This window comes from Syngnathus acus, chromosome 24 (assembly GCF_901709675.1).
Source record: "Syngnathus acus chromosome 24, fSynAcu1.2, whole genome shotgun sequence".
NCBI lineage: Eukaryota > Metazoa > Chordata > Actinopteri > Syngnathiformes > Syngnathidae > Syngnathus > Syngnathus acus.
In genome coordinates, this window is record NC_051108.1 from 1105980 (window position 1) to 1132770 (window position 26791).

At 52.4% G+C, this 26791-nt stretch overlaps 9 protein-coding genes and 1 long non-coding RNA gene across 14 annotated transcripts; 5 read left to right on the forward strand and 5 right to left on the reverse strand.

Annotated features, from left to right (window-relative positions):
• Positions 1 to 1091: 1091 nt before the first annotated feature.
• Positions 1092 to 3755, reverse strand: LOC119117656 (kunitz-type protease inhibitor 1-like). The gene is made up of 10 exons (XM_037244059.1): positions 3281 to 3755; positions 3046 to 3206; positions 2841 to 2982; positions 2599 to 2769; positions 2456 to 2497; positions 2260 to 2388; positions 2123 to 2173; positions 1874 to 2044; positions 1737 to 1811; positions 1092 to 1681 (listed from the first exon to the last, which is right to left on the reverse strand). The coding sequence occupies exons 1-10, from the start codon at positions 3660 to 3662 to the stop codon at positions 1458 to 1460; spliced, it is 1548 nt and encodes a 515-aa protein (XP_037099954.1). The 5' UTR covers positions 3663 to 3755; the 3' UTR covers positions 1092 to 1457.
• Positions 3756 to 4126: 371 nt separating this feature from the next.
• On the reverse strand, positions 4127 to 5841 carry psmb6 (proteasome 20S subunit beta 6). Its single transcript, XM_037244064.1, has 7 exons — positions 5684 to 5841; positions 5176 to 5243; positions 5027 to 5092; positions 4873 to 4938; positions 4637 to 4766; positions 4396 to 4540; positions 4127 to 4312 (listed from the first exon to the last, which is right to left on the reverse strand). The coding sequence occupies exons 1-7, from the start codon at positions 5780 to 5782 to the stop codon at positions 4185 to 4187; spliced, it is 702 nt and encodes a 233-aa protein (XP_037099959.1). The 5' UTR covers positions 5783 to 5841; the 3' UTR covers positions 4127 to 4184.
• Positions 5842 to 5886: 45 nt separating this feature from the next.
• Positions 5887 to 7808, forward strand: xrcc3 (X-ray repair complementing defective repair in Chinese hamster cells 3). Its single transcript, XM_037244062.1, has 7 exons — positions 5887 to 6134; positions 6418 to 6555; positions 6627 to 6818; positions 6923 to 7077; positions 7148 to 7360; positions 7417 to 7454; positions 7529 to 7808. The coding sequence occupies exons 1-7, from the start codon at positions 6077 to 6079 to the stop codon at positions 7758 to 7760; spliced, it is 1026 nt and encodes a 341-aa protein (XP_037099957.1). The 5' UTR covers positions 5887 to 6076; the 3' UTR covers positions 7761 to 7808.
• Positions 7809 to 8101: 293 nt separating this feature from the next.
• Positions 8102 to 10487, forward strand: LOC119117657 (plasma serine protease inhibitor-like). Its single transcript, XM_037244060.1, has 6 exons — positions 8102 to 8316; positions 8560 to 8853; positions 8921 to 9193; positions 9301 to 9574; positions 9643 to 9790; positions 9852 to 10487. Exons 2-6 carry the CDS (start codon positions 8568 to 8570, stop codon positions 10038 to 10040), a joined length of 1170 nt encoding a protein of 389 aa, XP_037099955.1. The 5' UTR covers positions 8102 to 8316; positions 8560 to 8567; the 3' UTR covers positions 10041 to 10487.
• A 338-nt stretch (positions 10488 to 10825) lies between these two features.
• Positions 10826 to 14561, forward strand: LOC119117655 (ankyrin repeat and SOCS box protein 2-like). 2 transcript variants are annotated; one of them, XM_037244057.1, is made up of 10 exons: positions 10826 to 10908; positions 11054 to 11275; positions 11578 to 11688; positions 11848 to 12017; positions 12157 to 12312; positions 12369 to 12614; positions 12666 to 12837; positions 12918 to 13500; positions 13597 to 13750; positions 13879 to 14561. In XM_037244057.1, the coding sequence occupies exons 2-10, from the start codon at positions 11061 to 11063 to the stop codon at positions 14013 to 14015; spliced, it is 1944 nt and encodes a 647-aa protein (XP_037099952.1). In that variant the 5' UTR covers positions 10826 to 10908; positions 11054 to 11060; the 3' UTR covers positions 14016 to 14561. The 2 variants fall into 2 exon arrangements, with proteins under 2 accessions (XP_037099952.1, XP_037099953.1); XM_037244058.1 differs by lacking the exon at positions 11578 to 11688.
• A 43-nt stretch (positions 14562 to 14604) lies between these two features.
• On the reverse strand, positions 14605 to 17857 carry LOC119117658 (putative E3 ubiquitin-protein ligase UBR7). Its single transcript, XM_037244061.1, has 12 exons — positions 17738 to 17857; positions 17259 to 17385; positions 16999 to 17132; positions 16874 to 16934; positions 16697 to 16792; positions 16573 to 16626; positions 16406 to 16511; positions 16104 to 16330; positions 15875 to 16040; positions 15741 to 15802; positions 14972 to 15661; positions 14605 to 14781 (listed from the first exon to the last, which is right to left on the reverse strand). The coding sequence occupies exons 2-11, from the start codon at positions 17373 to 17375 to the stop codon at positions 15572 to 15574; spliced, it is 1113 nt and encodes a 370-aa protein (XP_037099956.1). The 5' UTR covers positions 17376 to 17385; positions 17738 to 17857; the 3' UTR covers positions 14605 to 14781; positions 14972 to 15571.
• Positions 17858 to 18512: 655 nt separating this feature from the next.
• LOC119117948 lies at positions 18513 to 19111 on the forward strand. The gene is made up of 2 exons (XR_005096628.1): positions 18513 to 18746; positions 18904 to 19111. It is a non-coding gene; the product is annotated as an uncharacterized LOC119117948 (long non-coding RNA).
• Positions 19112 to 19798: 687 nt separating this feature from the next.
• LOC119117947 (claudin-20-like) lies at positions 19799 to 21890 on the forward strand. 2 transcript variants are annotated; one of them, XM_037244608.1, is made up of 3 exons: positions 19799 to 20241; positions 20309 to 20360; positions 20599 to 21890. In XM_037244608.1, the coding sequence occupies exon 3, from the start codon at positions 20610 to 20612 to the stop codon at positions 21327 to 21329; it is 720 nt and encodes a 239-aa protein (XP_037100503.1). In that variant the 5' UTR covers positions 19799 to 20241; positions 20309 to 20360; positions 20599 to 20609; the 3' UTR covers positions 21330 to 21890. The 2 variants fall into 2 exon arrangements, with proteins under 2 accessions (XP_037100503.1, XP_037100501.1); XM_037244606.1 differs by having other exon boundaries at positions 19799 to 20360.
• A 50-nt stretch (positions 21891 to 21940) lies between these two features.
• Positions 21941 to 23835, reverse strand: LOC119117946 (galectin-8-like). 2 transcript variants are annotated; one of them, XM_037244605.1, is made up of 9 exons: positions 23741 to 23835; positions 23423 to 23511; positions 23125 to 23332; positions 22941 to 23060; positions 22845 to 22871; positions 22761 to 22814; positions 22596 to 22684; positions 22357 to 22522; positions 21941 to 22289 (listed from the first exon to the last, which is right to left on the reverse strand). In XM_037244605.1, exons 1-9 carry the CDS (start codon positions 23777 to 23779, stop codon positions 22140 to 22142), a joined length of 942 nt encoding a protein of 313 aa, XP_037100500.1. In that variant the 5' UTR covers positions 23780 to 23835; the 3' UTR covers positions 21941 to 22139. The 2 variants fall into 2 exon arrangements, with proteins under 2 accessions (XP_037100500.1, XP_037100499.1); XM_037244604.1 differs by having other exon boundaries at positions 22761 to 22871.
• Positions 23836 to 24062: 227 nt separating this feature from the next.
• Positions 24063 to 26683, reverse strand: LOC119117944 (ribonucleoside-diphosphate reductase subunit M2). Of its 2 annotated transcripts, XM_037244601.1 has the most exons (10): positions 26478 to 26683; positions 26335 to 26403; positions 25921 to 26067; positions 25732 to 25848; positions 25511 to 25644; positions 25351 to 25445; positions 25154 to 25287; positions 24985 to 25089; positions 24806 to 24919; positions 24063 to 24556 (listed from the first exon to the last, which is right to left on the reverse strand). In XM_037244601.1, the coding sequence occupies exons 1-10, from the start codon at positions 26565 to 26567 to the stop codon at positions 24404 to 24406; spliced, it is 1158 nt and encodes a 385-aa protein (XP_037100496.1). In that variant the 5' UTR covers positions 26568 to 26683; the 3' UTR covers positions 24063 to 24403. The 2 variants fall into 2 exon arrangements, with proteins under 2 accessions (XP_037100496.1, XP_037100497.1); XM_037244602.1 differs by lacking the exons at positions 26335 to 26403; positions 26478 to 26683 and adding an exon at positions 26150 to 26313.
• Positions 26684 to 26791: the final 108 nt, after the last annotated feature.

Consider the following 26791-nt stretch of genomic DNA (forward strand, 5'->3'; position numbering starts at 1 on the left):
GCCCTGCCGTTTGCCGGCGCAGTCACAGCAGCAAATTAGCCGCAAAGCTTCTTTTGTTGTGCTACATTTGAAACTCACCTTCAAGAATCCACGCGAGTCCGTGTCAGCACATCAGAGCGTCATCAGCAGAGACTGGAAGAGTGAGAGAGAGTGACACTAGCTTCCATTGTGCATTGTCACGAATGCCAGTGGCCGCCTTCGCCGCCCCACAACAACAACAACAGCGAAACCTTTATCACACAATGTTAATAGTAACACAAGTTCAAGAGCAACATTAGCACAGGTCACTTCACAACACAACTTCACCATCAACAGCAACACAACTCACCTTGGAGCATGCGGGTGTCAGCAGATGACTTCACCTGCACACACAGGTACGACAGTGATTTGGAGCAAAACGTGGGTACAAAAGTCGAGAAATGTTTTGGCCACGCCCACCGGCCAGTGAGATGCGGTTGCCATGTTAACAGGCGTCACGTTCTGTGTTACCATGGAAACAGCGACGGTGGCACACAGGGACTTTTATCTCGTCAAGTCAACTCAGGAAACCAGTTTGGTGACGTCATTAGAAATAAAGCTACGGGCACTTTCACTGTTAAGACATGTTTCAAAGTTACTTCTTCTTCTTCTTGAGTGTGCGGACACACTTTTTGGAAACTTTTGAGTGACAACTTCTAGCTTGAAGCTTTGTTCAACTTTTGTTGACACAAAGCAACAAGAGTTCCAACACTTCCTGACTTCCGTGTTGACTGACAGCAGTCACCGACGATTTTCTTTTGTCATATTGTTGCTTTAAATCAATTAGAAGACAAAGTGTGTGTTTGGAACTCACCTTGACGGAGGTCCCAAAAGAAGAAAGTCCAAATCGTCAAAGTCGCCCTGCTTAGATTTGGTCACGTCGAAGGACTGACTTCAAGCGCCACCGCCCGTTCACGGGCGCATGCGCACATTTCAAAAGTTCTGAGGATTGTTTAAAATGTACTCAACACGCTCGCCACTAGAGGGCGACACAACCTTACAATACAACCAGGTTTGACCTCACAAATTGAGTTATTGTGACTTAAGAATAACAACAAACAATAGTGTGAAACTTAAAAGAGCACACGTTTTTATTTGAATCCTCTTCACTGCACTTGTGCCACCAGATATTTCGAACAGCATTTATTTGTGTTAATTTTATTACATTTGAATTAAAACATTTTGTCACTCCTTTAAGCACGGCTTGAGCAGTCCCACTGGCATCCATCAACGGCTGAAAATGTGTCGAGCAAAGCAGCTCGCCATACACATCCTGACTGAAAGCTTGTCACTGGACATACTCAACGGAATGAGAGACACACCCCGGACGCTGAGCGGACCAATCTGGCAAAACTCACTTGTTGCTTTACCTTCCTTTTTGGCCTGGTCACTGACTCCTCCCCCCGCCGTGAGCTCATCAACCGAAGGATGTCAGGATGTCAAATTTTGTCCGTATTGGCCAGCTGTTGTCGAGGGGTTTCCAAAGGTTCGGTGGTGCTGTTATACACGAGCGTGTCCTGCTCCGACGCCCGCACCTGTCGGGCGACTACGGCCTCCGTGCGGGCAACCGAGCGCTCCTTGCGCTTCTTCATGAAGCAGTAGCCCAGGACGGCCAGCAACGCCAAAATGGCCACCGTCAAGATCACCGCCACCGCCACGGAACCTGCCGGCGCAGTCACGTCAGACCCTGATCCTGTCCCGCTCGAGGTCCAACTTACCCGAGCCGCTTTCTTCCTTTTCCGCGTCCGGGTCCTCAAAGCGTTCAAACATCCCTTTGGCAAACACGTCGTGCTCTACGAAGGAAGGTGATATCAGCATCGTGCGGGTGCGTGCGTGTGCGCGCGGGCGAGCATACCGGTGACGCCGTGGCATGATGCGTCGCATTGAGTCTCCTCGGCAAAGTTGTTTTCGTTTCCATGGCAACCGCCGTAAGTGAAGCGCTGGCAGTGGGTGCTGAGCGGGTCGTAATACCAGCGCGTGTGGCTGGCGCGGCACGGGCCCGTTTGGGGGGGCTCTGTGCAGCGTGCTGGGGGCGGAGCCATGCAATCATGTCGCTTTTTTAGCTGCATGCTAACACTTACAAACACACACGCATCGGTCTCACCTTTCCGCTGGTTGATGTCGATCTCCAGAAGACGAGAGAACGTCTCATTGACTAAAGAAGAAGAGCAGGACCACCCAGGTCAGTGCGTGCATGTACCTAGATGAGCGTGCGTGTGTGTGTGTGTGTGTGTGCGTTACTTTTGCCGCATTGCTTCTCGTCGGCGGAGTTGCTGCATTGTGTGACCCCGTCACACTCCAAGCTGGTGTCCAAGCAACAGAGGCCGCCGCAACTCAGCTGGTCGGGAAGACACGGAGAACCGCACACCTCTGAACACACACGCACACACTCAACATGGCGTCCACGAGATGTGAAGAGGTGCATTGAGACACTGACCACCAGCCGGCAGAGCGATGCGCTGGAGCTCTGATGACGTCGCTGCAGGGATCAAGCACAGCACTTTACTGGATGTGTGTGTGTGAGTGCCAGACTACCTGGCGGTGTGTATGTGAGCGTCTGTGTATAAATGTGTGTGTTACCATCGACTCCGTCGCAGGCCATGACGCACTCGTCTTGGGAGAGAAAGTTGTTGAGGTTCCCTTTACATCCTCCAAAGATGAACTGCTGACATTGGCGCTCGGCGGCGTTGTAACGCCAACGAGGAAAGGCGGCGCGACACGGCCCCACTTTGGCCTTCGCCAAGCAGTAACCTCAAACGCAAGACGCGACAACGTCACCACCAGAAAGGTTGTGAAAGTTAACAATCCCAGCGAGCACTCACTGGTGGACAACTCGGAACTCAGGACGAGGACTTGGACGTCGGCGTGGTGGGAGCGCTCGTTGGAGTCGGTGACGGTGAGGCGGAAGTTGTAGAGTCCCGCCTTCAGGTTGGACACTTGCACCTGCTCGGGCAACGCCGTCTTCTGCAACGGGATGGCACACGATGACGTTCCGGAATCCTTGGCCACCCTATGCCCCCCCCCCACCTCCATGACGACGCCAGGGTCGCCGTTCTGAAGCGTCCAGACGTGGCGTTTGAGGTGGGCGTCACCGATGGCCAAACTCTGGATGCCGTCCAGCGTGATGGTGGCGCCGGGTTGCACCACGACGTCCTGACCCGCGATGGCAATGGGTGGCGCCGGTTCATCTATGAATTTTTGGAGCAAAACTGACAAAGTGAGCAAAACCAGACAAAGGTGTCATCCGAGCATTCCTACCCACCTGTCTCCAGTGGGCCCTGCAGGTATTTCCGAAACTCGAAGTCCCTGATGACGCTTCGGTACCCGCGCCGGGGGACGAAGCGGCACACGAACTTGTTTCTGGGCGCGCAGTCGAAGAGCGCGCACGTCAGGTTGACATCAGCTTGCGCGAAGTTGCATCGCGCGAGCGCGCAGCAGACGTCTTGACACTCAGGCATGGAGAGCGCGTGCACGACGGCTAAAAGAACCGCGCCCTCCTTCACGGCGTCCTCTACGTCAACCACAAAGTCCTCGTGGCCGGATCGGAAAGTGTCCGCGCAGCCCGAGTCCGCATTGCCGCCGTGAGGACGCGCCGCGAAGAAAAAGAGGAGGAAGACGAAGCGGAAGCGAAACCACGGTGACATGTTCCACTTCCGTCTGAAATGCGAAATTCGAGTGGCGACCGTCGTGCCTTTTACCTTTCCGGTTTCTGGCACCTGCTCGCAAACAGGAAGAGAAACCAGACCTTGGCCCCGCCCATCTCTTTGACGTCACACAGGTGAGTCATTTCCATGGTATACCTGTCAGCTGGTGTTCCATCCCTCCCTTCATGTTGGAACAAGTTTGTTAGCCCTCATTAGGCTGAGATTCAGCAGAGGACGCTGGACTGGTCGCCAGCCAACATTGTATGCATATAGACAAACAATGTACACAAGGGACTGGTCGCCAAGCAATGGAAGGATGGTAAAAAAGATATTTCGAAACCAGCATAATAAAAATATCAAAAATATGTATGCCACTGCTCACAAAACAAACTCCCGAGTCGGTTGAACTTGCATGTCAAGATGTAGGTGTCACACGCCCCACCCTCCTCAAGAAAAAGCAACACTGACAGCACAATCAAAGTTTTATTACCAAAATTAACATGTGTATGCATGCATGTGCGTTCAGTGAGTGGAGAACTTGGGCAGCTGGTTTCCCAGGATGACGCGTCGTTCCACGCCCTCCTCGGAAATGGTGGCCATCCGGATGATGCCGCCGCTGGAGCCGTCTCGCTCCATGGCCAGCGCCAACGCTGGCGGACAAAAAAAACCCACACGCCTTTAGCATGCTGGGGATCTTCCAAATTGTTCCTTTATGGATTTGGGGGCAGCATACCTGTAGCGGTCAGCTCCACACATTGCTCCTTGTTGAGTCCAACCTTGTAGTTGGAGTCCATGAAGCCGTAAATGTACGAGCTACCGCTGCCGCCCACCGACACGGCCTGCCTCACCAGCATCCCGCCGATCGGAACGCAATACACCTGACACGCACACGCACGTCACCAGGAGAAACTCTTCTTCTTTACCTTTGGAGCAGTCAGTGGCGAGGACTGCGCCGGTGTCAGTTGCAAGGTTACCTGTCCGCCCTTCCTGCGGTCCCAGCCAGCCACCAGGATGCCGGCGCTCAGATCCTCTCTGTAGCGGTAGCAGCTGGCTCGGAACAGGTTGGCGGCCGTCTCCACCAAGGGCGGCTCGTCTAGCTCGATGCTGGGGGCGGGAGCAAGGAGTCGTGACTTCCGGTCAGTCAACGTGAAAGCGCTAGGCTAGTCATCCGAGCGCTAGATGCTACATGGGAAGCAGCAGCGTTACCGACCTGTGGAAACCCAGCTGGTAGGTGACCATGTCAGCAATGGCCTGAGTGTCTGCGGCTGATCCAGATCTATAAATAACACAAAGACACACATCAAGAGAAAGGAAAAGACTAGGAGGAGGGGCGGAGCTTTGAAGAGGAAGCAGCGGAAGCCAACCTGCAGCAGAAGATGCGGTCGTGGATGGGCGTCAGTTTGTCCGTCACTCTGTTGGCGATGTACGCTCTGACAAATGACACAGATGGACACAGTTGACAATTTGTCGAGAGCCAGTGCATGCACACCAAACAAAAAAACAAGATAGTCACCCGGTGGTGGTACGGGAGTCGGCGCCGATGACCACTCCGCCGTCAAACTCCACCGCCATGATGGTGGTCTGTCACACAAAAGCAAAAGACAATATACTCAGAACACAAAAGTTTAGTTTATAAAATGACCATAAATAGAAAATGTACAGAATCAGCTTTATTGGCCAAGTTTGTGCATGCCAAACAAGGAATATATAACACTATATTCTTCTGCTGTTTAAACACCAAACAACACTAGTAACCCCCGCCTAAAAGAGGGTGAATGTATCCCCTAAACGCAAATAAGATTAATAGACCTGCCATATGGTAATAATTTAATAGGTTGAAGTGGAGAAGCTTAAGAAAATCTATAGAAAAGAGTTTTCCTGTTCGTTCGTTCCACTCTGCTTGTAGCATTGTTAGCTACTCCACATTTGCTGTCTCATCCAGGCGTTGTGCGGAATTAAAGTATCCTCCACAAGCATGGGATAAGCTTAGGATTCATTCGGTAGCCATGAGAGATACCGACCCCGGTGCTGACTTCCTTGCCGGTCCAGTCTGGAACATGTTGAGTTTGTGAGGAAAGATTTTGCTCAAAGCGCCTCATAGCTGTCGACACCGCCGCCATCTTGCTCCTACTCGTTTCAGTTTCCGTTTCAGCGGTGCGGTCTTGTCGCGCCGGAAATGACGTCACTTCTTCGCCGTGTCGCGCTTTAAAGGACGCTACCTATGAATTTGTACGGAGCCTGTCCAAACTCACCACGGCTTATGCGGTCTAGGGAGGCGGAGCTTCCAGAGCAGCCTTCAAAGTAACCAAGGAGGACGCAGCCCGCGAATTTGGACACAGCTAAAAGTGACAATTTCGTAAACTTGGGGAGCAGTCCCAAATAATGGCAAACCTATAATTGGTAAAGAGGGGGACATGATGTCATGGCGGCAGCTGGAGCTTCACCCCAGGATCATCAGCGCCCTCCACAAAGGTGAGCACATTTTTCGATGAAGTTATCTTGGAGAATGCGTGCGTCAGGTTTCCTACATTCAAAAATGAATCGTTTTGGATCCAACGGCACCAACTTCATGTTATGTGAAATTTCAAAACAAGTGGTCACGTTACGTAACAATGGATGGATTTTCAAAATAGTTGTCGATTCATTTGAAATTCAATTAGTTATGGATTGGACGTCTACCAGACAGTCCTACTTTGTAGCTAGTGTGGTAGGACTCTACCCAACTGACTTATTGGTTCTGCTGCTTCCCTCCCAGCTGGCGTCCGATCCGTCAGAGACGCGCTGTGCATGTCAGGTCCAGACCTGCAGAGACTCACCTCCCTGTCGGCCTCAGATGTCCGGCGGCTACTAACAGCCGCCGCTCTGCTCTGCAGGCCCCGCCGCCCGCTACCAGGTGACATCCGGCCTCGTCCCCAAAGGGTGACGACTCGACTCGCTGACCCAACCGAGTGTTTGCGTGCGCAGTTCTCGTGGCGGACGAGTCCGGGCACAGACTGAGCCTGGGCTGTCCCGTGTTGGACGGGCTGCTGAGAGGCGGGCTTCCCGTAGGGGCCATCACTGAGCTATCTGGACAGAGTGGCGTCGGGAAGACCCAGCTGGCTCTGCAGCTCTGTCTCTCAGTGCAGTACCCGGTCTGTCATGGCGGGCTGGACTCGGGTCAGTTGCGTTCAGAGGCCGCAATTTGACCTCAATCGGGCCCGAGCCGGAGCAGAATATTTGGTGCAGAAAATAACAACTGTTCCAAATGTGCGTGCTTGTAGGAGCTGTGTTTGTGTGCACAGAAGACGTTTTCCCCAGCAGACGTCTGCAGCAGCTGATCGGAGAACAACCGCATCTTCGCACTGACGTCCCCCCGGACGTGACCAGCAGCCTTCGCTTCGGCGATCGAGTTTACATCGAGCATGCTGCCGATCTGGTGGGTGTCCCCTGATTCGTGGAACGCTGCCACGTGATGATGTGCCCCACTTTTGTCTGTCCGTCTTCAGGCGTCGCTGCAATCGTGCCTGAAGCGTCGCGTCCGGCTTCTGCTGGCTCGCCGCCTGGTCCGCTTTGTGGCCGTGGATTCGGTGGCGTCTCTCTTCAGGTCCGAGTTCGGGCTCGCCAATTGGCCGGAGAGAAACAAACAGCTGCTGATGCTCTCATCCACGCTGCGCCACCTTTGCCACCAGTTTGATTCTGCTGTGCTCTGCATCAACCAGGTAACGTCCACACGCGCACGTTCTTGGCATTAACGGCAAACAAACGTGCCTTGCAGGTGACCGACATCTTCAACAACTCAGAAGAATTTATGGGGTGAAGTCACATTTTGTAGCATACCGATGTGGCTGTCTTTCAGGCGCACTCACCCATTTGCTTGTTTCCGTCAGTCCTTCTTCCTCGAGCGTGTGCCCGGCGTTGGGCTTGGCGTGGGCCAACCAGGTGATGGTTCGATTGATGATGCGGCGTCTTCAGGGCACGGTGACCAAGGGCGAGCAGGGCAGCGCCCTCCGCAGGTTGGATGTGGTGTTCGCACCTCACCTGGCCAGAGCCGGGCGGGACGCCGCTGTGTGGAGGGAGGGCGTCCGAGGACTGGAGGCCGCCGACGAGACGCCCAGCTGATGTTTGCCACCTTTATAGATCACAACTACAATTGAGCTGTACTTTTATGCTTGGACTTTTTTACTTTGTGTGACAAAAACTTTGAGTGTGCATTTTAGTTGAAACCTAAGTTGTTTTGCAATACTATCAAATTGGATCGAGAGTTGACGTCTCAGTTGCTGATTACTGACTGGATGTTTGCAAATACTAAATGAAGTAGTGATGCTCATTTCTGACTTTTGGTCATGTTTTGTATCTTGGGGTACATTTCTTCTTCGTCTAGTTTAGTCCTTTATTGGTGACCTTAATCAACAGTAGTAGTAGAACAGTAGCTCCCTCTAGTGTTAAAATTAAATAAGTGCAATACACTGTCCGTCTTACAATTGAGAGGTTCCGCCCGGCGCTTATTTTGAAGGGCCCGCAGGAAGACACGATTATTTCTGGTGAGCGCTCACTTGACAATGATACGCAGTTTTTGACGGACAAACAACCGGACGGACAACCAACTGGACAGCTTCACAGTGGGCGTGGGCCGTTTATCGCTACAAGATCAAGAAGCAGAAGAACCTTCTCTAAGGTGTGTTACTTGTTTCGTTTGTGACTTCCGGTAGCCAAAGGATGTTATCGGATAACGGCCGCCAGTCGATGGCATCATCCGTTCGATGATTATACATTCGGAGCAAAAGGTCAAGATGAATCCACTGCAATGACGTCATTAAGAAGAAACAAACACCGAGATGGAAGCCTGCTCAGTACAGAGCTGCCAATATACGGAGTAAAAATATTTTTGACTGGTTAGTACGTTTGTTTATTTATCTAGGCAGCACGATGTCGTCCGTTCCTCTGACCGCATTGGCGGTTCTTGTCCTGGCGGTTCCGCTCAACTGTCAAGCCGCCACCGACGGAGCGGTTCGGGACGTGATGGACAGGAGCTTTGTCTTCTCAACGCGTTTGTACCGGGCGCTGGCGAGCCGCACCGACGACAACGTTTTGGTGTCGACGTTGTCGGTGTGGCGCGGCCTGGCGGCGCTGCTCGGCGGTACCGGCGGTACAACGCAAGAGCAGCTGCTGGCGGCGCTCGGACTCACCGGATTGGACCCTCAAAACATTCCAGGTTCTTGTCCACATTCACTTCTTGTCCGGTGTCCGCCGTGTTTATCTGTCCCCTCCCTCGTCCTCAGATGCGCTGTCGACGTTGACGAGCGGCCTCTACCTGAAGCAGGGCGTGGCCGTGTTCGCCGACCCCAGCGCGCAGGCGTCCCCGTCGTTCACCGACTTTCTGCAAAGCAACTACAGCGGCGACGTGAAGAGCGTGGCCTTTGACCCGCCGCGGGACGCTGCCGACGCCATCAACGTGTGGGTCCGCCAGCAGATCGGTGATGAGGTTCAGGACGCAGTTGCCGATGTGGACCCCCAGGCAAAGTTGCTCCTCGCCACCGCCGCCTCCTACCAAGGTCAGAAAAATGAACGCTTGTTTTCCAAAATAGATGCTTGCAAATGTCTCATTTGGATCATCGGCAAACATTTCGAAAGTCGACATGCTCACTTCTCCCCCACGCAGCCCAATTCAGCCAAGCGTTCAACGCCAGCGTGACTCAGGTGGAACGCTTCTACGTGGACAACTACCACGTGGTGACGGTCCCCATGATGTTCCGGGCCGACAAGTACTACCTGGCGTACGACCGCTCGCTCAAAGCCGGCGTGCTCAAGCTGCCCATGACGGACGGGGCGGCCGCCTTGGTGGTGCTGCCCGACCAAGACGTGGACATCGGCTCGGTGGAGGAGGCGGTCACCGAGGAGAAGATCCGGGCCTGGATCCGCCAGCTGAAGAAGACGTGAGTTATCTTCACTCACAGCTGCTCAAAGTGCTGCCACTAGTGTCTTCTTCACGTTCGCCCGACAGGAAGCTGGAGGTGCAGTTGCCACGCTTCTTCTTGGATCGATCCTACTCTCTGAAGGACGTCCTGGGCTCTCTGGACATGGTCCAAGTCTTCCAGGATGACGCCGACCTCAGCAAGCTGGGGGCCGCTCCAGGCCTCAAATTGTCACAGGTGAGGTTGTCGTCCCGTCCGGGTCCGAACGTGGCAGCCTCCTAACGCCCGCCGTCCGCAGGTTCTTCACAAAGCCGTCGCCGCGATAGATGAGAGCAGCCAAGGAGCCGCCTTAGGAGGCGGAGCCAGCGTCTTCTCCACTCCTCCCCCTCGACTGACCATCAACCGACCGTTCCTCTTTTTGGTCTACCATCAGAGCAGCGGCGGCCTGCTCCTGATGGGGCGAGTGCGCGACCCCACCAAGAAATAAGTCTGTCTTCCGGGTCGTCCGCAAAGGTTGAATGGAGGCAACTGGACTCCCAAGTTAACGTAGCGACGACGTCTTTCGAAGACAACGTCGCACGTCATGGGCGAGACCCCAGCGCTTGCCACGACATGAACGCAGGAGAGACCCTGGCCCTAAAAACGTGGGGGGGGGGCGGCAGGTGGTGGATGCGGTGAAAAGAGCAAAGAGGGAAACTCGGCGCCTTCAAATTTCAAAGAGGCCGAAATGTCAACAAACGACAAGTTGCCTCCGTTCAAGCTTTGCGACTCGACATCCTTTGCGCCGCTCTGTTATTTAGCCAGTGCAGTAGCCAACGTGTCCAGAGGGGCGGCGCTGTCTGCATGCTTTGCACCCTTTCACACTATGCCCGATTGTTTCATGTTGTCATTCCAAATACATACTATTCATTTGTATTTAACAACTCCTGTGTTCTTGTATTCTTTTTTTTAATTCAGTATATTTATTCAATTCTCACACACCCGATCAGATTTTTGTATTTAAGCATTCACGTGCAATTTCTGCCGAAATTGTACAATTTCTAGTTTTTCAAATAAATCATTTTTAAATAAAAAATCATTTTAAATAAATCATTTAAATAATATTTTTAAAATAATGCCTTACTTACTGGTCATTATAAAAAGCCTTACAATAATTATTTTAAATGATTAATTATTCGAAAGCCTGACCCCAGATCCCGAACCGACATTTGCTTGCTGTTGTCATGCTAAATGTAGGACACCGAAATGTGCTTCAAGTGGCCATACGGGTCACATGGTGAAAGACGAGAGGCGGCCGCTAAAAAAAGAAAGACGCCGCTTGCAGACGACACACGACTGGGAAACGGCAAAGTTGGGTGAGAACTTTTCTTCCCTTCATTTTGTTTACACTTGTCACATGGACAAACATGACAGCTGCTTCCAACAACTCTACGTTGCTCTTGTCTCTCACGCGTGAGTTGAGAAGGTCAAAACATGTCCCGACGTCTCGCCTTGTCTCAGCGCCGTCATGGCGGCGGAGGAGGCGGAACTGGACGATTATTCCGCGTTCGGCGAGCTGAACGACGAAGAGCTGCTGCAGCTCGCCATCCAGCGCAGCCTGGAAGACAAGCTAGCGGGCCAGCCCGAGCAAAAGGTCAACAAAGTTCAACCGCTTGTAACCGAGCAGCAAGGCCCCGCCCACTACAGCTCGCCAAACCCGCCCAGCCAAAAGATGCCTGACATGTACGTATTCGCTTCCTGGACTCATGATCGCATAACCCGGAATGATGAATTCAAACAAGATTAATCTTTTTCTTTCATCCATTGCAAAAAGAGTGTTTTGAGTTGGCCACCAAAATATGCTCATATCTCAAGGCAGCAGCTTAGCCCCGCCTTTTCTTTGTCAAGCAAATTTGCAGGAATTTGACCACGTAGAGCGCATGACGGCTTACGTGCGGCTGAATGGCAAGCCCGGTTTTTGTCCAATAGTCTGGCATCGAGACCTCCGTGCTCTGATTGGCTCTCATCTGGTGTGTGGCTTGCAGAAAAACCTTTGAGGGCACCGTCAGCCATTTCACCACCGGCGCCGGGAAGAGGATGTTGGCTTTTCGCCAATGGGACGGCACTTTGCTCCACGTGGCGCCAGAACTTCAGGAGTACGTTTGCTCCTGTACTCTAACCGACCCATAACCCTGCACACTAAGCGCTTAGTCCCACACGTAACTTCCAGTCTCTTTCTGCTCCCGCATCCTAACCACTTAAGCACTAATCAGATCAGATGGGGTCAGAGGTCACGGTTCATCTGTGTCACTCAGGGAGGAGGAGCCTCTGTTTCAAGCGATCCGCGCCGGCGACGTGAGGCGCCTGAAAGTTCTGATAGCATCTTCCGGAACCGACTTGACGCTGCCTAGTAAGCCCGGCTGGCTCGCCATCCATCAGGCGGCGTCTTCCAACCAGGAGGCGTGTCTCAGGGTCCTCCTGTCGGGTAACCGCAAACGCCACATTTAACAAGCAGACTGATGTGCCTTCATTTTTGAGTAAAAAAATCAACTTAGAAGGAGACATGCTAACATGCTAGCCAGCTAACAACTCTTGTTTGTATTTGTGGGCGGCGACCACCTCAGCCCAACCGGGGACGGTCAACAAGCGCACCCAGCACGCAGAGACGGCGCTGCTGGTGGCGGTGGACAAGGAGCATCTGCCATGCGCTCAACTTCTGCTGGAGAACAACGCCGACCCCGACGCGGCCAACCGGGATCACGAGACTCCGCTGTACAAAGGTACGCAAAGCGCCGTCCGGCCGCGTGCCCGCCGTTGAGTCGATTGTCGTCTTCAGCCTGCGAGAGGGACAACCCGGCGCTGGTGGCGCTGTTGCTCAATCACGGCGCCGCCGTCAACGCAAAGTGCTACCAGGGCTGGACGGCACTGCACGAGGCCACCTGCCACAACAACGTGGAGATCTGCCAGATGCTCCTGAAGGCCGGAGGCAAACACTGCCCCGTCGATAATTACGGGATGACGCCGTTCTTGATGGCTGCTCAGAGCGGACAGTCGGCTTCCCTTCGTCTCCTGCTCAAGCACGGTAAGTCAGAGCCACTTGCGGCGACATCAGCTTGACCCTCTTTGACCTCAGGGGCAGACATTAATACCCAAGCCGCCGACGGAGCGACGGCTCTTCACGAAGCCGCTAAGAACGGGCACGCCGACGTCGTGGAGTTCCTGCTTTCGCAGAAAGCCGACGCCAACATAGCGGGAAAAGCCGGACTGCTGCCGATTCACATCGCCGCCCGCAAAGGGAGCGACAAGTAGGCCTAACCCCCCACGGCCCCCCACGCACGCACGCACGGCCTATGGTTGGGACACGCCTTCCTGTTTTCTTTCCCAGCATCGTGTCCATGTTGATCCCAGCCACAAGCAAGGCGAGAGTCCGGCGCACCGGCATCAGCCCGCTCCACGTGGCCGCCGAGCACAACCGCGACGAAGTCCTGGAGAGCCTGATCCAGGCCGGTTTCGACGTCAACGCCCGGCTGTGCGAAGAGCGCTCCAGGCTGTACGAGGACCGGCGCAGCACAACGCTCTACTTTGCCGTGGCCAACTACAACGTGGACAACGTCCGCATGCTGCTGAACGCCGGCGCCGACCCCAACCTGGACGCGTTCGGGCCGCTGCTGGTGGCGGCCAGGCAAAGTTGCATCGAGAGCGTCAAGCTGCTGGTGGAACACGGCGCGGACATCAACGCCCGCATCGCCACCCACCCCACCACCTTCCCCGCCATCTTCATGTTCTCCATGAAGTACCTCCCCATGTTCAAGTACCTGCTGGACAACGGCGGCGACGCCCTCTCCTGCTTCCACTGCGTCTACGGCAACGGGCCGCACCCGCCGCTCCAAACCGGCAGGTCGCACCCGGGTCACCTGGAACACCACGAAAGACAGCGGCCGACCGGCGGCGTGACAGCAGGTGTTCAGGTGAGCTATTGACAACTCTTTAGCACTCTTCGACATTTTATTCGTATTATCATTAGAGTCCAGCGGTCCAGTAAGTATATTTGCGCTTCCTGCCAGTTCTGCGAAATGATCTCGGCGCCCAGCATCAGTCGGTGGGCGGGGCCGATCATCGACGTGCTGCTCGACTACGTGGGTCACGTGACGCTCTGCTCACGACTCATGGAGCACTTGGACAGCTACGATGACTGGAGCGTCATTAAAGACAAAGCTGGTGAGCCACCCAAAAAATGACCTGGCCCGGCCCACGACCGCTTTGCGCGTGCGTGCGTGCGTGCGTTTCAAGATGGGAAAGTTGCAATTAAGACAAGTTGAAGTTACCTTTCGTGGTTTTGTGCGCAGCGTTGCCGCGGCCACTTTTGCAGCTTTGTCGCATCCGGATCGTGCAGCTGGTGGGACGGCGGCGCTTGAAGAACTTGGACCTCCCTGGAAGTTTGATCCGCTTTTTGCAGCACCAGGAAGCTTATGTGGACTTGTGAGTCGGTGCACAGGTTTTCTCTTGGGAGAGCCAAAAGCGTGTCTGCGCGTGACGACAAGATTCCACGAGGATGATGGACACGGTTGAGGCGTGTCTTCGTTTGCCAGATGACATACGGCTTGTCATAGCTGTCACGTGACGGCAGCTTGCTTAATGCTAACATAACAAATAGCATCAAGTGTTGTCTGTCCTTCGAGCAACGACTACTTGACCACCAAGAGTGCAGCAACGCATGTAGACATACAGACAAGACGATATTCTTTATATTTTCTGCTGTGCTGAGAAGCAAGTCCGTCTGTCCTATACTGCCCTCGTGTGGCCAAGGCGCACATTGCAAGATGAGCAGTGTAAAAAAAAAAAAGAAAATTTAGTTTAGTTTCATTGCTGTATATTTGTATAAATTAGGATATTGCAGAGTGTTGTTTTCCTCAATACAATTTCATTTTATTTGTTAACTTTAAAGGATCATAAGTAAGGAGATCTATGGGAGATCTCAGTAATAGGAAGTGATGTCATCACAATAAACACAATCTTCTTTAAACACAAACTTCCTGCTCGGGGAATCTGATCTTTTTTTATCCTCATGTACATTTTGGGCCATCCCACCAAAATATACAAACATTGTAGGAGGCAGGCAGGCAGGCACTGGGCGCTCATCTGACGTTCTTGTAGAGGGACTTGCGGCGATACTCGGGCAGATGATGGAGGATCCAGGCTGCCGGCGCCAACATGGCCACCGTGAACACCGACATGACCAAAAAGGTTTGCTAGCGGAAAAATAAAAAATAAACACAAGCGTCCACTTGGTGCTCTGCTGCATTTTTGCCTGATGTGTCGCCACGGTAACCAACACATTGGTCTTTATGAAACAATTACACACAAATGATTCTATCATTATGTAACCATGCAGATCATTGAGTGACACATCAGCAGATTGACGCTTTGGAAATTCCTTACCCCAGCCCCGATGCGCTGCCTGGGGGGCTTGCTGAAGACCTGGGCCACGCTGACCTTCGCCAAAACCTTCTTGGGAGCGCACAGGAAACTCGCGGCCGCCGTCTTCCTCAGCGCCATGCTCACGCCAGTGCCGCTCGCCCTCGAATCAGTTAGTCTTCACTTGCTGCTTGTATACATCATTGGGGGGGAACGGCGGAAGGGAGGGATGGGGGGGGGGGGTCCGGGTCAACAGAACAGCTGATTACATTTTGTTCACAGAAGAAAAGACCAGACGTGATGGAAACACATTTGAAGGAACACATGCCGCTGTCAACAGCACACGTACACAAACGCACAACAGGGTTAAGATCATTTGGGATTTTGCTTCTGGACTGACCTTTGTGTTTTAAATTCATTTAATTTCAGTATATACTTAATTCCTTTAGTATGTTTCTTAGCTGTCAATACAGACGTCGCTTCCCGTTTGCTGGCACCTTTTGAAGGCAAAAACGCAGCAAAATCCAAAAAGCGTGGACGGCTTTTATTTGGCAGTGAAAAGGAAGAAGAGAAAATGTGTTGATGTCGTTAAAAAGAGCAAGTGCGGGCAAAAGGTCAAAGGGGTCATGCGCAGTGGAAGCGGGCGTCCGCTTGTCTTCTTTTGCGACTTTGCTGCCGCTCAAAGAACTGACGGATGTCCTCGGAGGTGACCACCTAGGACACAGAAAATCCGCGTCAAGTCTTACTTTTATCCCAACGCAATTCTCAAGTGAAACGAAACGCCGGTGCACACCTTTCCTTCGGAGGCAAATCTTTGCAGGAAGTCCTTCAGCTCGCTTTTCATGTCGTTGTAACCTGCCAGGAAGCACGACACGACGGCGTCAGCGCGCCGGTTGGCCGGCGGCGGCGGCACTTTGCGGGCTTTACCGTGGATGATCTCCAGCTGCTGCACGCGGTTGAGGTTGTCCAGCGCCGACATGAGCGGGTCGTGAGCCGGCGCTCTGCCTTCCTCGCGCTTGCCTTTATTCTCGTAGGCCAGGACCGTGTCCGACTCGTCCGTCAGGAAGGAGAGCCCCGCCTCCGTCAGCCTCACCTGAACACACGGCCAGACGTGTGAGCGCGTACCCTCGCCAACAAGAAGCGGCCCTGCTCGCACCTGACAGGCGTGGCACCGGCACAGCTTGGATCGCCACCCCGAAGGCCAAAAGACAGCTCCGGAGCGGGCCCGCTTGACGCCGGTGGCCTCCAGCTCCTTCAGTTTGCAAGTTGGCTCGACCCCGTCCTCCGGACGAGATCGCTTACTGCTCGGTTCGCCGGCCTCGTCCGCAACGGCGTCGGCGCCCTTCTCCTTCGCCACCTCCGGCTCAAGCGCCTGACCTGGAACTGGATCAGAGGCGGGTTAGCTGGGCGCAATCTTGGAATCCTCAAAGAAAGTCAAATTTCAGCCGCGGCACGCACCTGCCAGCTGAGCGGCGTAGCTCCACAAGAACTCGTTTGCGTTCATACACGACTCGCAGATCATCTCTTGCAGCTCCACGCAATCTGGAACTTCGCAGCCCAGGTGCTGAACACGCACAACAGTTAGTACACGTGTGTAGCAGGCTGTCAGGTCCACAAGATCTTACCCGGCCGTGTAGCCAGTCCTCACACAACACACACTGGATCATTTCGTCCTCAACCTGACAAGAGAAGCGACCAGAAAGTAAGCAAAGTTGTTTTTGTGTGTGTGCAGGCTGACATGAGTGTCACCTGGTCTTCTGGGTCCGGATACGGCCGGCGGCAAGTGCAGTACTCTCCGAAGAAGTTGTGACTGTATTTATTCAAGCTGTTGACGTCATCCTTGTCCTAGCTCACGTAACAAACACACGATCAGCATATTGGAGGACGAGCGTGAGAGGGGGGGACCAAAAGCGTTTCGTGACTCACGTGAAAGAGTTTACATGGCGCGTCCACAAACTTGCCATTTCCGCAGTCACAGCGGAAATTCCTGAACAGAACATGGACATGGTCTTCAGTGTTCCGCCAAGCGAGTGGCTTTAAGGTTTGGTCACCTTTTAGTGTAGAGCTCAAACAGGTTGTGACCTTCGTGACACTTGTAGGAACACGCCAAACACACGCCAGCTGCTTGTCCTCCTTTCGGGGTGCATGTGCTGCAAGCGTACAGGGCCTGACGCTTCACATAGCCCTGCACACACACACACGCCAAGCTTTTCAAGTCACGAGAACAGGGAAGGGATCAATTGCATCCATATTTCAGGACAAGACTGCATCCTTGTTGGATTGCGCCAACGTGACGTTTGCTACACATTACCTGAGGATACGAGCAGTGGTCCGAGTCACTTCCAGCCAACACGGCGGACGCTTCTTCTTCCAGCTCTTCATCTTCCTGCAGGACGTCCACCAGAGAAACGGTCTGCTCCTCTGACATTTCGGCCACCTTGTTTTCGAGTGGAGAATTTGAGAAGAAAAAAAAAGATGTGACAAATCTAGAAGATGCTCCAGCGAGGTCGCAGCTTCTACTCTCAACTCGTTACTACTCTGTCCAACATTTTGTTGTTCCGTCATCTTGATCACATGCATGTTTACGCTCTGCAAATTGCAATACCAGAACGATCGGAATGACTAAATCTTTGAATATTATACGGATCGAAATAAAGCACCCTAGTCGTAGTTACGATGTCAAGCAACATGCACTCGATAGTGTACGCGCCGCTAGTTAGTTAGCTTCCCAGTGAACGATCAAGCTGCATGAGCTAAAACGGCCATAATAGAATATAAAAATGGTCTTACCGATGGAAGTCTGGTGTTAGAAGTAACAGTGAATCAGTGCGACAAAACAATCGCTCATTTGTCCTGCGAGATTCGCACACGGAGGAAATGTGCTGTCCGACAGTGTTGGCTCGTGAGTGAACGATTCGTTCAAAAGAACGAATTCCTTTTCAGTGAACGAGAGTGAACGAATCACTTCCTAAAGTTCTTTTTTCAGTTCATATGACTTCAACCAGTAGGTGTCGGGAATGCGCATTGAAGCTGGTGCCGGTACACCATATGAAGTAAATTACGGGCTTTTTTTTTTTTTACCTCATCTAATACGTATCAAGCATACGAGCTGGTGTTTTAGAACAGTTTGAACGAATCTTTTGAGTGAATTGATTCAGTTCACCAAAGCGGTCGCTTCCGCCATAGACATTACTTGTAGCTAGATTTAAGGTTTCACGACGTACGCCATGTTGGATGTCTCAATGTTGCTTCGTAAGCCCGTCGAGGCAAAAATGTTTACATACATGTGCTGCAAGCCTGTATGGTGATATTATGAATGTGTTGCTGAATACAAAATTGAAATTCTAAATGAGTATCAAACATGCTGTCTGAGAGTCGCTCGGGCATGGTTTGTGTATATTTGATGTCTATGATATGCCGAGTTCCGGTGACAACATCCGGTTTACTCCCGCAATTTAATTTGGCGAAATATAAATGTTTGTTTACAGATGATAATAATAAATATTGAATTTAGAACGAGTTATAAATATGAAACGGGGCGTGAAATTTTACGTTGTGAACTTTACGAATACTGTACGTAATACTATGCGTGATGACGTAGCCAAGATGGCAGCTACCGCAATTACAGCAGAGCTGAAATTCAGAGACGGTCGAGCTCATAAAGTGGAACAAATAAACGTCCCAGTCGAGAACACGCTCCCGTCTTTAATCACAGGGCTTCACAAAATGAGCGAGAACGTCTCACGGATTCTCAGCGAGCTCGTAGACAAGGAAAAACTCGCTGCAGGCTGCGCAGCTGGTAAGCACCCAGAACGCAAACTGCTCCGTTTTCACAACACCAAATGACAATAAGGCCCCAAAATGATTGTGCATTTGGGGAATGTTTGGCCGGATTGAACGATTAACCTGCAGATAATAATATTCATGCACGTTGCTCAATTGTCGCTCTGCTGCAGATGACGAAGAAGCCTGCGAAGACGACGACAGCGACGATGAAGCCGAAAAAGAACCTAAGTCGGAGCCTCAACCGCCTGCGAAAAGATCCAAAACGTGATGAGTCCAACAGAGAAGAGCAATGATCATGTAATTTCCAACACCATCGAGATAACTTTTTTTTTTTTTTTTTTTACACTAAAAGGGTCAATAAAAACTTGAAACAATACATTTCCTTTATTGTACATGTCGGGATGAATACATTTGTTAGCTTTTTTATTATTATTTTCCAATATAATTCGACCGCGTCTTAACTAAACTAAAAGTGCTGTTTTCCCTTGACGAGTTTGGCGAGAGGATGCTGAGGAGGACAAAATTGACATGACCGACACGGATGCGGGATGGAGGGAGGGAGGGGGGCGGGGCCTATTATCATGTGTGCCAGATGGTTAAACAATTACAGCCTTGATGATGAGGTGAAAGGGCAAGTGGGGCCTAATGGAGGTTGTTAAGACATAATGATGAAATGGAATGACCTTGTTTTTCTGCTCACATGTCATATGAGCAACTCCATTTTTTGTGTAAAACGCTCATTGGCAGTATATCCCCACGTATTTGAGAATTTCTATGGGTTTAAAGATATAATTTATGCCCTTTTTGAATGAATGATGTCACCTCTACAGCAGATATTTCAAGCCAGCATCTTGCTGGACTTTAACGTTGGAAGTCTTCCGAATCGAGTTAAAAGGGGAACACGAAAAGCTGAAGGCTTCCTAATGGAACTCCTGATTTGGACACTAACGACCCGTGACATGAGAACATCGGTGGGACTCTGAAGCCTTCGGACCTCGGCGCCGTTTCGCGCTCCGACGCCGACCAGCGATGGAACGGCTCCGCCCCCAGAGGGGCGGCGTCTTGCCCGCGTGACATCACTGCGGCGAGCCCGTCGCCTCATCAAACCTAAAGGCGCTCTGTCGTTTGGCGCTGCCGATGCGCTCGGGCAGTTTTGGGCAAGTGATGGGGGGGCGCCGGCTTATTTTGATGTTAACACCGTAATAACAGGGAAATAACGCGCTAGGGGCGGGACACTTTTGGCTACCGCGGGGTCCCGCCAGTGATAATGGGAGGTGGGGGAGACGACTGGGATCTTATCAGCGTTTTGCAGAGGGTCGCCTGACTTTGATTGGACAAAGACGCCACCTTTATCAGCGAAAGCCACGCGCCACAGCAGATCTGCCACCAAAAACCCTTTCAATGGTCCTTGGCAAAGGGCAAAAACCTGGACCAGGACCGGAGCAGGACATAGAGCCAGCGTCCCGTGAAGGGGATCCGGAAGTTGTCCGGTCATCGGTGACCTTCAGGTGAGACAGTTAGTGCTTCCACGAAGCCGCGCTTGCCGTCCAGGATGTAAGCGTGTGTGGTTGCCAGGGCGACGGAAGACGGGGAATCGCCACTGGGAGAGCGTCGCAGTGGCGTCCAGGTGAGACGGAGGCAGATTTCACATTTGAGAGAGGGGGGGGGGGGGGGGGGGGTCCTCCCAAGGGACACTGCGCATCTAAATGCTCATGATGGGGTCACGGGGATGGAGCAAAAACGGGACCAAAAAAAAAGCCTCACATTTTGTTCTCTTGTTCTCGTTCTTCCAAAATTCAAAAATGACAAAACTCTTGTCCAACGCTCTTACCTTCTCTTACTTGAGCCGTCGCGCTTCCTTTCAGGACTGGTAGCGATGCTTTCGGCCGCCGCGCAGATCCTGGCGTTCGTCCTGGCGCTGCTGGGCACGCTGGGCGCCACGGTGGCCACGCTGCTTCCCAACTGGCAGGTGAGCATCAGGGTGTGGTCCAGCATGGTAGCCCCCATGTGGCACACGCGGGGGCTGTGGATGGACTGCGTCTGGTACGGGGTGGGCGTCTTCAGCTGCACCACCAACAAGTCCCCGCCGCTGGCGCTGCCCCCCTACCTGCAGACCACCCGGGCCGCCATGGTCCTGTCGTGCGTGCTGGCCGCCTTCGGTCTGTGCTTGGCCTCTCTTGGGCTCCGCTGCACCCGTTGGGGAGGCGGCCAACGAGCCAAGGGGCGCACGGCCGTGACGGCGGGGGGCTGCTTTGTCCTGGCCGCCGCCTTGTGCCTGGGCCCCGCGTCCTGGTTCACTTCCGAGGTTGTGGCCGCCTTCATGAGCGCCCAGCAATCCGACGGTAGCAAATACCAGCCCGGTGGGGCGCTCTGCGTCACCTTCGTCTCCGCCGGCTTCCTCTTGGCGGCAGGCGTCATCTTTTGCTTGTCCTGTCCGGGGTCGGCCTCGCAGGACTACCCGACCCCCACGGACATCGCGCCGACCCGGGCGGAGAGGTGGCGTCCGCAAAGGGTCGGCAGGGAAAAATCTCCGGTCGGTGTTGGCGCCTCCGAGCGGGATGTGAAGGACAGTTACAGCCGGCAGGAATACGTCTGACCTTCTCGCCTTTATGTGACTGAGAAGAGAAGAAGGTATTCTTTCAAGAGTTAGTAACCAAAGCCATCCTGATCCGGCGAGCCTGCATGCCGACTCCGCTCCATCTTTTCCCGGCGGCCCACCAGCGAGGCAGCGCAGCGTGGAGGACCATAATCATGCTCTTAGCTTTCCATTATCTCCACGATGCGCCTCGGTGCACGCACGCACGCGCACGCATGCACGTGCGCAGCTGTATGAAGTCATTGAATGTAATCGCGAATGTCTTCTGACCTGCTCTGGGCCTCAATCACTTTGTCTTAAAAGGATCTTTTGACGTGGTTTACCTCTGAAAAGGTCAAGTTCTAAAGATGCAACGTCTTTTAAGAACCTATGAACCCTTTACCAACACAACCGTTATGCAAATTTCATATTTCCTGAATTGCTTTTGTAATCAATTCATTTCATATTCACCCAACAGATTGTCATTTTATAACGACAGCACAGCTTTACACAGCACAACTGGGCCTGCAGTTTCACTTCATTGTTGAATGAAATAAAATGAAATAAATTCCTAGCTCAGCATTATTTGTTGGTCTTCTCGACGGATTGCATGATGGCCACACTAGACAACGTCATCAAAGCATCGTTTTAATGTTGGACTTTTTGTCATTTTACATCATTTAAAATATTGTGCAGAGGGTAGCAATGGCGAGTGATTATTTGTTGTTAAAAAAATATTTTTGTCTTTGATTAAAGTGCAAATAGCAAGTGCAGTTAGCCAGCGGACATCCAGACAGGAAGTGGTGCTTTGCCCACCTCACCGTCATGACGTCACATCAGCCGGGCGTCCATCAGCGACAGGTCGCCTGTCACTTGCAGTCGCGTTATGCTTGTCAGGCGCTGAACTCGGTATTTGTAGTCCAGCTGGTGGACGCCGTTGACGGCCACGCGGAACGAGTCCACGTCGCACCGGATGATGATCTGAAAAAACGAAGACAGCGGGTGTCAACAACACGGTGACCAAGCAGTCGTGTAGTGATTTTGTGACCTCAAAGTAGAGTCCCGGTCCAAAGGGGAAAACATCCGCTTGGTGCTCCTCTTTGCCCCAGCAACCGGACAGGAAGGAGTTGAGCACGATCATCTTCTTTTTGAAGCGAGGGTTGAGGTGCAGCGCCCTGTCGTCTCCATCGCCCACGCACAGGTTGACGGCAAACCTGGAAAGCAAAGGCATCAATGCGTTGTCGTGGTCACGGCCTTCGTGGAAGGGGGGGGGGTCCGGCCGAGTACCTCTCTGCCCCTTGATTGGCGTGTCCTCGGATGGCGATGCTGCTGCCCACACGGAGACCGCCAGCCAGCTCACCTTGGAACCCGCCGCGCTGCACAACATTTCAGAATCAAAATAATTCATAGTTGATATTGTTGTTGAACGCAAAATTGTGGAGAATAACAAACCGGATCAGCTGACATGACGAGCATGTGCGCACTTGCGATGTCATCGGACACTTCTGAGCGCTTGGCGTCCCCGTCGGTCGGCGAGGTGCCAGCGGACGATGAAGCCGTCGTCTGCAAAACCAAACACGCCCAGCATCAAGGAGGCGTCACGTGACTTCCTCTCAGGGACAAAGAGCTCACAGATTGCGGTAGAACGGCAGCCACGTCAACGTGGACCTTTCCCGAGACGGCCAGGGTGTTGACCCGCTCCGGCGACAGTCGATATTTGTAGTCCAACAGGTGAGCACCGTTGACCGCCACCTGAAAGTCACAGCGTTCCTCTTTACAGCCGACCGATGGGACGACAAGCGGCTCGCTCGGTCACCTTGAAGCAGTCGTCGAGGGCCAGCAACAGCAGCTCAAAGCGGGCGCCCTTGGCAAAGGGCATGCGCTGAAGGATCTCCTCGCTGCCCCAGTGACCCCGCTCCAGCGTGTTACACACCACCTGACCTTTGTTCACGCGCGGGTTCAAATGGAAGATGACGTCGGCGCGCGGCTGTATGCTGCTGCCGCACGTCAGGTCCACCTGGAACCTGCCAAGATGTTATGACCACACCGTTGAGTAAGGTAAACAAAATTGGGGAGATCTCTTGCAGCCCTATGTCGAAGGAGGCAGCACCAACCTGTCTGCGTCAGAAGGCAGCGATCCCTGGATGAGGATCATCTCGCCACGAAGGAGTCCACCTCGGATGGTCCACGAGAACGGGATCGCCTGTGGGGTGGGTGGATGATGACGTCAGCGTAGCAAAAACTATCGCTTATAAAATTCGAAAAGGGAAATCCAAACTGCAAAGTTTTTCTGTGTGCGTGGCTGTTTCAACGTGTGCCTAGTTGGGTGTGTCGCAACGTCAAAAAAGTGACAAAAACAAATTAATTAGCAAGATTGTGGACGCAGTTTAAGTTACAAAAAAAAGTCAAGCACGAAACAAGCAAAAACTCACCGGCTTGACAAACGTTTGTCTGCTTTCATTAAGCGACATTTTCCTTCTTACAAGTCGCAACGGCCGAACTTTGTACTTCCGTTTACGTCACTGCTCTCACGTGATTCGAACTCGATACTCATCTGTCACGTGACTTGTTTACAGCGTCCCCAATGTTATTCAAAACTTTTGTTTCGACGACACACGAGTAGACTGTATTTAACTAAAGCGGGCAAAATATTTTTATTGTCGCTCGTTTTTTCGTGTTTACAACTTCATAACCGTTTCTTGTGAAATGGTTATTTTTCATGAAGAAAAAAAAAAAATTGTTCAAGTTGCCTCCAAACCAAAATCTGGTTTTAATAGTTATAATATTCTTATTCAAATATAAAAAACAGGAGAATGTAAAATACGCAGTTTTAGTGTAATTACACCAACCAACCCTAAAATCTTGTAGGCTCGGTCAGCCCTTCATAAATCCCCATAGTATTGTCACAAAAAATAGTTTAATGTTAACAGACCCTTACAAATAGGGTGTTTAATACACATTTACAGATCATTAAAATAAACAAAATAATTCTTAAAAACAAATTTGCATCAAATGTACAGACAAGTCCTGTGCGCTCTGAACAGCTGCTGATGGAAACAACCGTGTGAGGTTTCCATGGCGACCACAGGCAACTGTTAAAAGTCAGCCTCCAGCGTGAAAGTGTTGTCAGTGTTGTCCGCCATGACGCCCATCCTCTGGTACTCGCCGACGCGCTTCTCAAAGAAGTTGGTCTTGCCTTCCAAGGAGATGTTCTCCATGAAGTCAAACGGGTTCTCCACGCCGAACAGCTGCACAAAGCCACAAACAGACATGAGACAAACGGACAGAGCAATGGAAGTGTTTGACCGGGTCCGGCGACCGTTCAGTCGAGCGTCTATATCGCATCGCCGACCGTCCGCCGCCGGGCCACACGCCCCGCGACGTAACATGGGCAGCGACGCTCAGCCCCCATTATCGGCTGAGGTCCGTACCCCTGCGCGTCTCATCATGACGGCCGCTCTCAATCCCCAAGTGACCCCCCTTGCCCGACGGCTTACCTTGGAGAAGCCGAGCTCCATCATAAGGCGGTCGGCCACAAACTCGATGTAGCGCTTCATTAGCTCGCAGTTCATCCCGATCAGCTTGACGGGTAAAGCCTGCGTCAGGAATTCCTGAAACGCCAAGAGGAACGTCAGATGGCCCGAGATGGACGGACGTACGGGCGGGCGGCGCTCACCTGCTCGATCTCCACTGCGTTTTTAATGATGGACGTCACCGTTTCCACGGACGGCGTGTTCACGAGGTGCTTGAACATCAGACAGGCAAAGTCGCAGTGGAGACCCTGAAAGCGCATTAGCTTGTTAAAAGCACACTCAAGGCAAAAAGATGGATAACAACGGACTGACCTCGTCTCTGCTGATGAGCTCGTTGGAGAAGGTGAGTCCGGGCATCAGGCCGCGCTTCTTTAGCCAGAAAATGGCGGCAAACGAGCCGGAGAAGAAGATGCCTTCCACGGCAGCGAAAGCAACCACGCGCTCTCCTAAAATCAGAATGGATGCAAATCAGTGGTCAGCAGACAAGGTGGCGGGCGCCCGCTCTTTACCATAGTTGGCGTTCTTGTTGCCGATCCAGTTGAGTGCCCAGTCGGCCTTCTTCTTGACGCACGGCATGGTTTCGATGGCGTTGAACAGGTATTCCCTAAGGGGTTCAAACACCATGTTAGAGCAAGTGCTACTGTCACGTCATTGCTACAATCAACTGACCTGTCTTTGGGGTCTTTAATGTAGGTGTCAATGAGGAGGCTGTACATCTCCGAGTGGATGTTCTCCATGGCAATTTGGAAGCCGTAGAAGCAGCGCGCCTCCGTCACCTGAACTTCCTGCATGAAGCGCTCGACCTGGTGGACGCACAGCACCAACCACCGCATGTCACCGTCAAGCTCATCCGCACCTGCTCTGGGAAAAAAAATCGCCCGGCGTCTTACCAGGTTCTCATTGACGATGCCGTCGCTTGCCGCAAAGAAGGCCAACACGTGAGAGATGAAAAACTTTTCGTCTTCCTTCAGAAGTTCCCAGTCCTTCGTGTCCTTGGACAGATCCACCTAGTTGCACGCACACGTTAGCACACAACATAAGACACATACCGAAAGGTGAGAGCATGGTTGGGTGCGGACCTCCTCGGCGGTCCAAAAGGACGCCTCAGCCTTCTTGTACATGCGCCAGATGTCGTGGTACTGGATGGGGAAAATGACAAATCGGCGGGGGTTGTCCTTCAGCAGAGGCTCCACTCGGTCACCACTGTTCTTCTTCACGCCTTTGAGCTGGAACACAAATAACGGGTTATTGGATGTACTGCTAACTATTCCCGATCGTCACTTTAATTTGATGAAGACTGTGAGCCACCATTTTAGCTTGAAGCAGCTACAGCTCGCTCCACCGGTTTTGGCGCCCAACAAAGTCAACAATGAAGCGTTTACCAACTTCAGCAAGTTAAAACACGATAAGACACACCCGGGTCTAATTTTCATAAATATGTCGGTGAAACAACTCGTGAATGGCTATGTTAGCTAACCCATGACGTCACTTACCGGCGTCTCGACGAAGATTTTGCGCGCGGTTTTGGACGCCAGGATGCGCGCTGTGTTCAAGCTTGGAGGCTGCCAGACAAAAGGAGACTTGAGCATTCACTACTCAAAAGCTTTAGGGAATTTCTCTCTTGGCGCTTGCTCACCGTATTTTCTTTGTCCAGCGACATCTTGTTGACGTCAGCGGTCAGCTTGTTCTCCTTGAAGGCGGAAAGGGGCGAGCCAGCAGACTGCATTTTCACGCAGAGAACAAAGGACAAATTAAATGTAGCCCAACTCAGACAGAAGTCACGAAGACGCGAAGCGAGCGGGCGACTGACTGAATGTTGGCGGGTTGCTGGGCTTTTTGTTAAAACCTTGGCGCCCGGAATGCTGCGGACCAATGGGAGGGCAGCTTGTGTTCTACCTTTGGGCGTGATTCTACAGAGAGACCAATCAGAATGTACTTTCCTCATTCCGC

What these genes read in the sequence shown, in the direction of transcription:
- LOC119117656 (XM_037244059.1), bottom strand. Translation starts at nt 3,662, where the DNA reads ATGTCACCGTGGTTTCGCTTCCGCTTCGTCTTCCTCCTCTTTTTCTTC. An exon ending in CGAGAAGCAATGCGGCAAAA is followed by an intron (nt 2,174 to 2,259) that starts GTAACGCACACA and finishes CTTCTTCTTTAG; the next exon opens with TCAATGAGACGTTCTCTCGT. An exon ending in CGACATCAACCAGCGGAAAG is followed by an intron (nt 2,045 to 2,122) that starts GTGAGACCGATG and finishes CTCCGCCCCCAG; the next exon opens with CACGCTGCACAGAGCCCCCC.
- LOC119117946 (XM_037244604.1), bottom strand. Translation starts at nt 23,779, where the DNA reads ATGTCGCTTAATGAAAGCAGACAAACGTTTGTCAAGCCG. An exon ending in CTGCCTTCTGACGCAGACAG is followed by an intron (nt 23,333 to 23,422) that starts GTTGGTGCTGCC and finishes ACATCTTGGCAG; the next exon opens with GTTCCAGGTGGACCTGACGT. An exon ending in CTGCCGTTCTACCGCAATCT is followed by an intron (nt 22,872 to 22,940) that starts GTGAGCTCTTTG and finishes TTGGTTTTGCAG; the next exon opens with ACGACGGCTTCATCGTCCGC.
- LOC119117658 (XM_037244061.1), bottom strand. Translation starts at nt 17,375, where the DNA reads ATGTCAGAGGAGCAGACCGTTTCTCTGGTGGACGTCCTGCAGGAAGAT. An exon ending in TTTGAGCTCTACACTAAAAG is followed by an intron (nt 16,935 to 16,998) that starts GTGACCAAACCT and finishes TGTTCTGTTCAG; the next exon opens with GAATTTCCGCTGTGACTGCG. An exon ending in AGGACTGGCTACACGGCCGG is followed by an intron (nt 16,512 to 16,572) that starts GTAAGATCTTGT and finishes GTGCGTGTTCAG; the next exon opens with CACCTGGGCTGCGAAGTTCC.
- LOC119117655 (XM_037244057.1), top strand. Translation starts at nt 11,061, where the DNA reads ATGGCGGCGGAGGAGGCGGAACTGGACGATTATTCCGCGTTCGGCGAG. An exon ending in AGCCAAAAGATGCCTGACAT is followed by an intron (nt 11,276 to 11,577) that starts GTACGTATTCGC and finishes TGTGGCTTGCAG; the next exon opens with AAAAACCTTTGAGGGCACCG. An exon ending in GCCCGCAAAGGGAGCGACAA is followed by an intron (nt 12,838 to 12,917) that starts GTAGGCCTAACC and finishes TTTCTTTCCCAG; the next exon opens with CATCGTGTCCATGTTGATCC.
- LOC119117657 (XM_037244060.1), top strand. Translation starts at nt 8,568, where the DNA reads ATGTCGTCCGTTCCTCTGACCGCATTGGCGGTTCTTGTCCTGGCGGTT. An exon ending in GGACCCTCAAAACATTCCAG is followed by an intron (nt 8,854 to 8,920) that starts GTTCTTGTCCAC and finishes CCTCGTCCTCAG; the next exon opens with ATGCGCTGTCGACGTTGACG. An exon ending in CACCGCCGCCTCCTACCAAG is followed by an intron (nt 9,194 to 9,300) that starts GTCAGAAAAATG and finishes TCCCCCACGCAG; the next exon opens with CCCAATTCAGCCAAGCGTTC.
- xrcc3 (XM_037244062.1), top strand. Translation starts at nt 6,077, where the DNA reads ATGATGTCATGGCGGCAGCTGGAGCTTCACCCCAGGATCATCAGCGCC. An exon ending in GCCCCGCCGCCCGCTACCAG is followed by an intron (nt 6,556 to 6,626) that starts GTGACATCCGGC and finishes TTGCGTGCGCAG; the next exon opens with TTCTCGTGGCGGACGAGTCC. An exon ending in AACTCAGAAGAATTTATGGG is followed by an intron (nt 7,455 to 7,528) that starts GTGAAGTCACAT and finishes TGTTTCCGTCAG; the next exon opens with TCCTTCTTCCTCGAGCGTGT.
- LOC119117947 (XM_037244606.1), top strand. Translation starts at nt 20,610, where the DNA reads ATGCTTTCGGCCGCCGCGCAGATCCTGGCGTTCGTCCTGGCGCTGCTG.
- psmb6 (XM_037244064.1), bottom strand. Translation starts at nt 5,782, where the DNA reads ATGGCGGCGGTGTCGACAGCTATGAGGCGCTTTGAGCAAAATCTTTCC. An exon ending in TACCAGCTGGGTTTCCACAG is followed by an intron (nt 4,767 to 4,872) that starts GTCGGTAACGCT and finishes TCCCGCCCCCAG; the next exon opens with CATCGAGCTAGACGAGCCGC. An exon ending in ACCGCAGGAAGGGCGGACAG is followed by an intron (nt 4,541 to 4,636) that starts GTAACCTTGCAA and finishes TGTGCGTGTCAG; the next exon opens with GTGTATTGCGTTCCGATCGG.
- LOC119117944 (XM_037244601.1), bottom strand. Translation starts at nt 26,567, where the DNA reads ATGCAGTCTGCTGGCTCGCCCCTTTCCGCCTTCAAGGAGAACAAGCTG. An exon ending in ACGCAGTGGAGATCGAGCAG is followed by an intron (nt 24,920 to 24,984) that starts GTGAGCGCCGCC and finishes TTGGCGTTTCAG; the next exon opens with GAATTCCTGACGCAGGCTTT. An exon ending in TGGAGCTCGGCTTCTCCAAG is followed by an intron (nt 24,557 to 24,805) that starts GTAAGCCGTCGG and finishes GGCTTTGTGCAG; the next exon opens with CTGTTCGGCGTGGAGAACCC.